The sequence below is a fragment of the Labrus bergylta genome, chromosome 4 (genome assembly GCF_963930695.1).
Source record: "Labrus bergylta chromosome 4, fLabBer1.1, whole genome shotgun sequence".
NCBI classification, from domain to species: Eukaryota; Metazoa; Chordata; class Actinopteri; order Labriformes; family Labridae; genus Labrus; species Labrus bergylta.
In genome coordinates this window covers 7,779,795-7,791,257 of record NC_089198.1, presented here as the reverse complement: position 1 = coordinate 7,791,257, position 11,463 = coordinate 7,779,795, and the positions used below count along the sequence as shown (strand labels likewise).

The following is an 11,463-nucleotide window of genomic DNA, read 5'->3' as shown; positions in this document are numbered from 1 at the left end:
CTCTTATCTACACAGCATGTGTTTGTTCAGTATCTGCTCTTGCACCGTCCCACATGTTGGTTACACCCATCCTCAAACTGTAGATCTAAAGGGGAGGGAACAAGAAAATAAACGTCAGAGTGGAGCTGGCTGAGTCTGAGAGCAGGAAGAAGAGGGAGGGGTTAACAAGCTCTGACTCATGTTTCATTACTCTGACAGGGCAGATTCTCAACATGAATACATAACCTCTCTCTGTTGCATGGAAGAAAACTCTATAAGCAAGCATGTAAAAAACTCTAGTCACACATTTCTTAACATGTAAAAAGAAGTGAATAAAACACAGAGAATAACTGAACATGTTTTACAACTACTGTCAGAACGGCGCTACCTGTGAACACCAGCATTACAAGCTGTGAAAATCTGAGACACCACAGGGAGGCGTCAGAGTTCCACTGAACTTCACCACCATTGGAAGAGGTGTTTTCACACACTGGTGGTTCACATACTGGATTAAATACATTGACCTGACCTTTATTCCTTGTTTTTAACTATCAGATGGTCAAACTGATGATCAAGCAGATCATTGATATTGTCTTTAAACATACTTCACCTCAGATTGAAGTCATAATCCTGTTTCAAATACAAACCGACTGATTCCTACTGCTGCTTTAATTTACAAAAGTCGGTTTGATTCCAAGTAATGGAAGAATTTGAATATGTAGTAGAAGTAGTACACCGACAAAAAATACCTCAGTGTCCTTTTGTCGCTGCTCATTTGCTGATCCATGCTGCACGGGGCTGGGGAGCTCACTTGTTGGTTACACCTATCTTGCACTCGTATATTAGTGAAGGAGAGGGAACCAGGAAATGTGTGCACAGGGTGGAGTTGAGCAATCGGGAGGGGTTACCATGCTGCCCTCACGCATGTGATGAATTCTCTTAAAGGGACAGAGTGAGTTTGTCAGTCTGAGTTTTATCGTGCAGTTAAGATTAAAAGACAACATTGAACAACCACATGATGTTTTTAAATAACTTACAGCTCACAATAGTTGAAGCAAACATTGAAAAGCTTCATGTTTGGTTTCCTCTGAAATCTACAGTTTCATAGAGCTATTTTGTATAACTGAAAAAAGTTTTCTTGTGCTTTAAAGGAGAAGACAACACAGACAGTGTACAAACAAACAACAACATACAGATTCATAAAAGACGTAATGCTGCAATAGAGAGGTTAGACTTTGGAGAATTCTTACAACAATGTGATAAAATAGTATGCAGAAGTTTAAATTTGTGATTCATCTACGTATGTTTTACCAAGTGTTGTAGTCAAGACCACACAAACTGAGACCAAGACAAACCTGAAATCAGAGTGCTCAGAGACTGAGACAAGACCAAGACCATAAAGATAAATAAAACAATCATCATCTTGTGTGCAGGGGGTGTGTCACTCACTTAAACTGTAACACCCAGAAGGTTTCAGCAGTAACCGGGGGATATAAATCAAATCATGAATTTAATTTTTTTTTTATTCTTTTAGAAAGGGGCGTTTACCTTCTTATCACAGTAATGACGTGGAAAAAGATCCCATCAGTGGTGGTCTTGACTGGTAATGCTTTAAAATCCGAGACCGAGATGAGGCCGAGTAAAAATGCTTCAGATTACGAGACGAGGCCGAGACCTTTAAAAGACCCAGACTGATTTTGAGTACTACAACTCTACAGTTTACCCACCTTCACTTCTTTATCAGGCACAAGTAAGTAGGCTCAGGACTGGTGAAATCAAAGTTTGTAGTTATGTTTCAACAGTGAATAAAATATACAAAGCATTCATTATCAGGTATGTTCATATTCTGGCTGAGGCTGGTTAAGTGTCCCTTCTCAGGTCAGTGGTTACACTAATGTGGGAAGGCAGCTTGAAGTGAGCACCTGCAATACAGGGCTGTCAAAATCTGAGAAACCACAGGGAGGCGTCAGAGTGCCACTGAACTTCACCACCTTAAGGAAATGTGTCAATACACCTTTTTAAATGTGATCTTTGAATAAATGGTTTAGATGTTTGAATTTCGACCCAATAATAGTTAGTGAAGACTGGTTTAATCAAACTTTGTAGTAATGATGCAACAGTGCATACAAATATCTCAACTAGAGACGTTTGGATTTTTGACTGATATACTCTGCAGTCATTATCAGGTTATTTATTAAGTCTGGCTGAGGCTCGTTAGTGGAAATTGCAAAAAGGCCGTTCTTTTTTTAAGTACAATAGAGCGACACCTAAACAGTCAAATAAGGAGAATGGTATTGGCTGAAACAGTGGATACTTTTATGAATGAGATACATTTCTAATGTGCAGCTATAAGTCCGTTCTTTTAGAAGACTAACATCCCACCAATAAACGATCAATCGTTTGGATCCAATCAGTAAAAGTCTTTAAAACAAGACATCTTCTATCATTTTACTCTCCACTGAAAGTCTGTTTCAAAAGATAGGTCTTACATTGTTTTAAATTTTATAATTCAGAGACTTTGTTACTTTGATTTTCAGATGCGGTGTCTTCCACATATCAGGAGCATAAAAACATATTCTTCATCACTTTTTTTTTTCTGATAATATTTCCTGCAGCCTTCAGCCTCTGTGCTTTCTAATTAGTATTGTGTTATGATGTTTTTAGATTATGATAATTCATGTTTTAAGATACCTCATTGTACATATTTCTATCAGTTGGGTAGATGGTTAGCGATACAGCACAGATAAGAGAACAAAAGTCATCACTAGCACTGACAGCCTTCATGACTTAAAGGTCACATATTCTCCTCCTCTTCAACCTGTTTAAATAAGTCTCAGCGCTCCACAAAACATGTCTGTGAAGTTTCTTGTTCTAAATCCACTCTGATCCTGTATTTGATCATGCCTATAAACCCCTCTATTTCAGCCCTGCTCAGAACAGGCTGTGTGTGTACGTGCGAGGGTGAAAGGTTAACAGAATGCCTGAGATCCATGTCTGCTGTGGTGCAAGGAAAACGAGAGGGACTGGTCAGAGGAATGTCCCACGTCCACATATGATATTGAAATCAAGAAATTTGGCTTTACTGGTTTCGTCAAAGTACCGTAGTATGCGAGTGCAGTGAAGAAAAGTATAATCAGCTTTCTGTAGAAACATGGAAAAAAAACATAGATGTTAACACATTGTCCCCTAATGACTTACAGAACTCAGCAGAGTCTCCAGGAGTCCAGTTAAACCCCTGTCCAGCATGTAGAGGCTGGACAGAGAGGCGTCAGAGTTCCACTGAACTTCACCACCATTGGAAGAGGTGTTTTCACATACTGGTGGTTCACATACTGGATTAAATACATTGACCTGACCTTTATTCCTTGTTTTTGTCTATCAGATGGTCAAACCGATGATTGAAGCAGATCATTGATGTTGTCTTTAGACATACTTCACCTCAGATTGAAGTCATAATCCTGTTTCAAATACAAACCTACTGATTCCTACTTTTGTCTTAACTTAAAAAGCCTCCCCTTAAAACAGTCGGTTTGATTCCAAGTAATGAAAGAATTTGGATATGTAGTAGTAGTAGTAGTAGTAGTAGTACAACAATCAAAAATAGTTTTAAAAAACCTAACACTAACAGTTAAATGTTATCAGACCAATCCCTCACCAGGTACTAGCTGTAAACATATTTCCCATTCCAACAAAGTATTTGATTTGACCATGCGGCAACCAGTGCAGTGTTGAAAAATGAAGCCAATGTGGAAGTGCAAAATCCTGCAGTTCATCGAGTGTCCACTAGAGGCTGGCTCCAGGAACACCGGAATTCACATTCACACAACACATGCAAATAAAAAACTGTTTTTACAGCATGAATAAATATGTTAACAGCCTGGATTAGTTGTTGTCCACATGGGCACACACTGTACGGAGAGTGTATTTTTCTACAACAAATCCGATTTGAGGAACGATACGTGTTAACCATATTTAGCCAAGTAGCTGACATGATTGACAGGTGGGCGCGATGTGTACGAGGCTTAAAACCCGCCTCAGCTCCAGCTCTCAGTCTAGAAAGTTAGACTGAGACAGGATTTCCAGCATGGTGGCTGCTGCTGATGAGCCTCAGGAGCCCCTGCTGTAACAGATGGGTGACATCACTCAGGCTTCATCCATTAATATTTACAGTTTATGTTTCATACACATAATCCTCCTACAGTTAAATAAAAAGCTAATTAGCTAGCTTATCTTTTAATAGTTTTACCGGTCAGTTTTAGAAGAGAAAATGACTTTCAGATGATTGTTTCTTAATTCTTGGCTTGCTGATGAGCTTTATGTCTGACATGTTTTTTTGTTGTTGCCTCCCTTCGTAAACAGCCAGTGACTACACCATGTATCCGTTCTCAGTCCAAAATGGAAAAGACTTCCAGAATCTTCTCTCGGTCTATCTGGATGCAGCTTTCTTCCCGTGTTTACGAGAGCAGGATTTCTGGTGAGTGGTGACTGCTGCTTCTCATATTTGTTTCATATTTGTATTTATTTGACTTGATAGCATTGTAGCAAAAGTCAACTTTTAAATATTCAGTGAAGATTTTGTCTTTATAGTCAGCTGTTAACTCTGTTAGTTGGACTGTTTGTCCTGAGGCTGGCTTCACACTAGGGGAGTTTAGGCCTGATTTTGGGCATTTTATTTGTCCAAATAATCCTCAAGTGTGTGGTGTCAATACGATTATTTTACAGCTCCTGATCGAGTCAGAGCCTCCCCGATCTGGAATCCTAAATACAAAAACATGTTTGATATTTACCATTCCAGATCGGGCTGCCTCCGACTGAATACCTGCAGTAGCCAAAAAGAGAGCGAAGAGAGCATCACTTTTACAGCTCACAAACATGCCAGTGAACACAAACATAACTGTGCCCTGAGCCAAGAGGAATATAGAAAAAGAAGAGCAGCTTGAGTAACAACATGAGTGGCTTTTTAATGTCTCGACTGTCTTCCATATTTGTTTTTCTTCTGAAGTCACGTTTGATCACACGAGTTTCTGTGAGATCTCGTGTCTGTGGGATCACCACTGTGAACTCGTTTCTACAAACTGCAGGTGTGTGGTCTCACAGTAGGGTCAAATCGTCTAGTGTGTGCAGTCGGAGGATTATAATGTTTAGAATCATTTAGCTGTCCTTATGTCTTTGGTCTCCCACGTTTTTTAAATAGGTTAAGATCTGAATATTGTCGAGTGTGTAGCCAGCCTAAAAGAGTCCAAGACCTTTCTGATATCACTTGTTTGAAACAGTCGCTGATGAAATCTGCTCTTCACTAGTTCATTTCTGTTTGTGTTGATTTTGCAGGCAGGAGGGCTGGAGGCTGGAGAATGAAAACCCAACAGATCCCAACTCCCCTCTGGTCTTTAAAGGAGTGGTGTTCAATGAAATGAAAGGGGCTTTTGTAAGTCTACACTTTCTGAATCATAGTTTTATATGTAGATACAATATAGTGAAGTTTAAGTGTTCTTTTAAGGAGCTTCAGATATCTTATATTTCATGTTACCTAAAAGCACCTCATGGATTAAGTTTGAGAGTGAAGTGGTTCGTGGTAACTCCAAGTGTTTTTTTTCTTGCTTTTATATTTATACTCACTTTAAATATGTTATGACATCATGGAACAAAGTTAAAATTATGCCTGCTCACGGTTTAGTAGTTGGCAAAAAAAACAAAACAACTCAGGCCCTGCTGTGTCCACTTAGCGTTTTCTTTTTTTCAGGCAGAAAAGAGCTGGCTGTGCGCTGAGAATAAAAGCGCTGCACGTCCGTCCTGTCTCTATGACAACAGTCTGTTGACAACAGCTCCTGTATGACCGACACTGTTCCGTTGCTTTTCTCTGTTTGATTTTTATCTGTCACTTTGAGCATCAAACGGAGGATGCTTGACCTCCAAATTTTTCCTGGATGATGAGCTCAATAATAATGACATCCCCGTTCTCACGGCTCCGATCAGACACAGAGCAAGGACCCAACTGATGTACTTTATGATTGGCTGGTTGAAAGAAAAGCGCCGGTGACGTCAACAGCGGCCTCATAAAAAGTTGAAAGATTTTTAGTTTGAAGCGCTCGGAGCGGCCGCACAAATTAGGCAGAGCGCTCGGAAGAAAGGCGCTGGACGCTGCGCTTTGCTGCTGCTGCAAACGCTCTCTCCTCATTGGGAACAATAGAACAAAGACACTCAGAAAAAGCTAACAAAATCTATAAAATGCTAGGCGGACATGGGGCCTAATGCAACAGCAGTGAAACAAGTTCCAGATATGAGATGAACAGGTGACGTCAGATAAATGGTTTCGAAATAAGAGTGTGTCAGTGACTGTTTAACGTTTGATTGTGTGTTTTTTTTTAGTCTGACAACGAGCGCGTGTACGCCCAGCACCTCCAGAACAAGCTGTATCCAGACCACACGTACTCTGTGGTGTCAGGAGGAGAGCCTCTAGCCATCCCTGACCTTACCTGGGAACAGCTCAAGCAGTTCCACGCCACGCATTACCACCCCAGCAACGCCAGGTACATGGACACACACACGTGTACACTGTGAGCCTAGAAGGGACAGGAAACTGTAAAGTGCTGTGAAGAAATGAGATGAGAGCAGGTGTTAGCCAGCAGAATCCTTTCTTTGTTACATTTAATAATCTCCTGCAGCAGAACGATACAGGCTCACATTGACACAGTAGATATGAAACACAGGAAACTTTAATAATTTGATGGTAACATACCTGATAATGAATGCTTTGTATATTTTATTCACTGTTGAAACATAACTACAAAGTTTGATTTCACCAGTCCTGAGCCTAATTACTTGTGCCTGATAAAGAAGTGAAGGTGGGTAAACTGTAGAGTTGTAGTACTCAAAATCAGTGCTACAGTTACAGTTTAAGTGAGTGACACCCCCCTGCACAGAAGATGATGATTGTTTTATTGATATTCATGGTCTTGGTCTTATCTTGGTCTCGCCCTGCCTTGGTCTTGATCTTGGTCTCGTCTCGGTCTCTGAGCACTCTGGTTTCAGGTATATCTTGGTCTCAGTTAGTGTGGTCTTGACTACAACACTTGGTAAAACATACGTAGATGAATCACAAATTTAAACTTCTGCGTACTATTTTATTATAGTTTTGTATGAATTCTCCAAAGTCTAACCTCTCTATTGCAGCATTACGTCTTTTATGAATCTGTATGTTGTTGTATGTTTGTACACAGCCTCATTTCAGGTAGTATTTTCTGTTTTCATTCTCTCTGTGTTGTCTTCTCCTTTAAAGCACAAGAAAACTTTTTTCAGTTATACAAAACAGCTCTATGAAACTGTAGATTTCAGAGGAAACCAAACATGAAGCTTTTCAATGTTTGCTTCAACTATTGTGAGCTGTAAGTTATTTAAAAACATCATGTGGTTGTTCATCGTTTTGTTTTCATCTTAACTGTATGATAAAACTCAGACTGACAGACTCACACTGTCCCTTTAAGAGAATTCATCACATGCGTGAGGGCAGCATGGTAACCCCTCCCTATTGCTCAACTCCACTCTGTGCACACATTTCCTGGTTCCCTCTCGCTCACTAATATACGAGTGCAAGATAGGTGTAACCAACAAGTGAGCTCCCCAGCCCCGTGCAGCGTGGATCAGCAAATGAGCAGCGACAAAAGGACACTGAGGTATTTTTTGTTGGTGTACTACTTCTACTACACATCCAAATTCTTCCATTACTTGGAATCAAACCGACTGTTTTAAGGGGAGGCTTTTTAAGTTAAGGCAAAAGTAGGAATCAGTAGGTTTGTATTTGAAACAGGATTATGACTTTAATTTGATTTGAAGTATGTTTAAAGACAATATCAATGATCTGCTTCAACCATCAGTTTGACCATCTGATAGACAGAAACAAGGAATAAAGGTCAGGTCAGTGTATTTAATCCAGTATGTGAACCACCAGTATGTGAAAACACCTCTTCTAATGGTGGTGAAGTTCAGTGGAACTCTGACGCCTCCCTGTGGTGTCTCAGATTTTCACAGCTTGTAATGCTGGTGTTCACAGGTAGCTCCGTTCTGACAGTAGTTGTAGAACATGTTCAGTTATTCTCTGTGTTTTATTCACTTCTTTTTACATGTTAAGAAATGTGTGACTAGAGTTTTTTACATGCTTGCTTATAGAGTTTTCTTCCATGCAACAGAGAGTGGTTATGTATTCATGTTGAGAATCTGCCCTGTCAGAGTAATGAAACATGAGTCAGAGCTTGTTAACCCCTCCCTCTTCTTCCTCCTATCACACACAGCCAGCTTCACTCTGACATTTATTTCCTTGTTCTCTCCCTTTTAGATCTACAGTTTGAGGATGAGTGTAACCAACATGTGGGACGGTGCAAGAGCAGACACTGAACAAACACATGCTGTTTAGATGAGAGGTTAAACTAGTTTGATTTCTAAGAAGTGAAACTCAGACAGTTGTCGTTACAGAGAGGAGAAATGGCGCAGAAAGGAGTTCAACTAGACCAGGAGGCCTTCTCTTGTTCCATCTGTCTGGATCTCCTGAAGGATCCGGTTGCTATTCCCTGTGGACACAGTTACTGTATGAGCTGTATTAAAAGCCACTGGGATAAAGAGGATGAGAAGACAATCTACAGCTGCCCTCAGTGTAGGCAGGACTTCACACCAAGGCCTGTCTTGAGGAAAAACACCATGTTGGCAGATTTAGTGGAGGAGCTGAAGAAGACTGGACTCCAAGCTGCTCCTGCTGATCACTGCTATGATGGACCTGATGATGTGGCCTGTGATGTCTGCACCGGGAGGAAACTGAAAGCCTGTAAGTCCTGTCTGCAGTGTCTGGCCTCTTACTGTGAGAAACATCTTCAGCCTCATTTTGAACTACCTGTCTTCAAGAAACACAAGCTGGTGGAGCCCTCCAAGAAGCTCCAGGAGAACGTCTGCTCTTGTCATAATGAGGAAATGAAAGTATTTTGTCGTACTGATCAGCAGTCTATCTGTTATCTCTGTTTAATGGATGAACACAAAGGTCATGACACAGTCTCAGCTGCAGTAGAAAGGAGCGAGAGGCAGAGAGAGCTCGAGGTGAGTCGACAAAACATCCAGCAGAGAATCCAGGACAGAGAGAAAGATGTGAAGCTGCTTCAACAGGAGGTGGAGGCTATCAATGGCTCTGCTGATAAAACAGTGGGGAACAGTGAGAAGATCTTCACTGAGCTGATCCGTCTCATGGAGAAAAGACGCTCTGATGTGAAGCAGCAGGTCAGATCCCAGCAGCAAACTGAAGTGAGTCGAGTCAGAGAGCTTCAGGAGAAGCTGGAGCAGGAGATCACTGAGCTGAAGAGGAAAGACGCTGAACTGGAGAAGCTCTCACACACAGAAGATCACAACCAGTTTCTACACGACTACCCCTCACTGTCACCACTCAGTGAATCTACACACTCATCCAGCATCAAGATCCGTCCTCTGAGGTACTTTGAGGATGTGACAGCAGCTGTGTCAGAAGTCAGAGATAAACTTCAGGATGTCCTGAGAGAGAAATGGACAAACATCTCACAGACAGTGACTGAAGTGGATGTTTTACTGTCAGAACCAAAACCAGAGCCCAAGACCAGAGCTGAGTTCTTAAAATATTCATGTGACATCACACTGGATCCAAACACAGCACGCACACAGCTGTTATTATCTGATGAGAACAGAAAAGTAACAGCAATGAGAAAAGAACAGTCTTATTCTAGTCACCCAGACAGATTCACTGGTAGGTGTCAGGTCCTGAGTAAAGAGAGTCTGACTGGACGTTGTTATTGGGAAGTGGAGTTGAGAGGAAGAGGACTTTATGTAGCAGTCACATACAAGAATATCAGCAGAACAGGGGGCTCAGATGAATGTTGGTTTGGACGTAATGACAAGTCTTGGGCGTTAGATTGTTACAACAACAGTTATGACTTTTGGTACAACAATGTCAGGACTCCTGTCTCAGGTCCTCGGTCCTCCAGAGTAGGAGTGTACCTGGATCACAGAGCAGGTATTCTGTCCTTCTACAGCATCTCTGAAACCATGACTCTCCTCCACAGAGTCCAGACCACATTCACTCAGCCTCTACATGCTGGACTCTGGATTCAACATTTTGAAGAATCTGCTGAGTTGTGTAAGCTGAAGTAGACAGAAGTCATTAGGGGACAATGTGTTAACATCTATGTTTTTTTTCCATGTTTCTACAGAAAGCTGATTATACTTTTCTTCACTCGCATACTACGGTACTTTGACGAAACCAGTAAAGCCAAATTTCTTGATTTCAATATCATATGTGGACGTAGGACATTCCTCTGACCAGTCCCTCTCGTTTTCCTTGCACCACAGCAGACATGGATCTCAAGCATTCTGTTAACCTTTCACCCTTGCACGTACACACACAGCCTGTTCTGAGCAGGGCTGAAATAGAGGGGTTTATAGACATGATCAAATACAGGATCAGAGTGGATTTAGAACAAGAAACTTCACAGACATGTTTAGAGGAGCTCTGAGACTTATTTAAACATGTTGAAGAGGAGGAGAATATGTGACCTTTAATTCATGAAGGTTGTCAGTGCTAGTGATGACTTTTGTTCTCTTATCTGTGCTGTATCACTAACCATCTGCTATTTGTAATGATGTAAAGTTTTGAATAAATTTGCATATAAAACTATAATTCATTTGTTTAGCTGAAGTAGACAGAAGTCATTAGGGGACAATGTGTTAACATGTGTTTTTTTCCATGTTTCAACAGAAAGCTGATTATACTTTTCTTCACTGCACTTGCATACTACGGTACTATGACGAAACCAGTAATGCCAGATTTCTGGATTTCATAGATTTCAATATCATATGTGGACGTGTGACCTTCCTCTGACCTGTCACTTAGAGCCCACTAGTTTTCTTTGCACCACAGCAGACATGGACCTGAGTATAAGCATTCTTTTAACCTTTCACCCTTTCACACGTGCACACGCACGTCTTCAAAAGAATAAGGTAAACAGAAGTTTGCTCCTTCTCTACATTTAAAGGCACAGACACAGAAACAGCCTGTTCTGAGCAGGGCTGAAATAGAGGGGTTTATAGACATGATTGAATACAGGATCAGAGTGGATTTAGAACAAAAGACAGACAAGTTTGAGACTTATTTAAACATGTTGAAGAGGAGGAGAATATGTGAACCATCGACTATTTGTAATGATGTGAAGTTTTGAATAAATTTGCAAATAAATCTATGGTTCATTTGTATAGATTTCTCTGTCAGACCAAATTAGCAGTAACCCCCCCCCCCCCCCCCCCCCCCTAAAATTGATAGAAAAATGTACAATGAGGTACCTTAAAACATGAAATATCATAATCTACAAACATCATAACACAATACCAATCAAAAAGCACAGAGGCTGAAGGCCGCAGGAATTATTATCAGACCAAAAAAGTGATGAAGAATATGTTTTTATGCTCCTGATATGTGGAAGACAC

The 11,463-nt window shown here is 40.8% G+C and overlaps 1 protein-coding gene across 1 annotated transcript; it reads left to right on the top strand.

Annotated features, from left to right (window-relative positions):
* The first annotated feature begins 8,324 nt into the window (after nt 1-8,324).
* Nucleotides 8,325-11,219, top strand: LOC136179016 (tripartite motif-containing protein 16-like). Its single transcript, XM_065953606.1, has one exon. It carries the CDS (start codon nt 8,455-8,457, stop codon nt 10,132-10,134), a length of 1,680 nt encoding a protein of 559 aa, XP_065809678.1. The 5' UTR covers nt 8,325-8,454; the 3' UTR covers nt 10,135-11,219.
* Nucleotides 11,220-11,463: the final 244 nt, after the last annotated feature.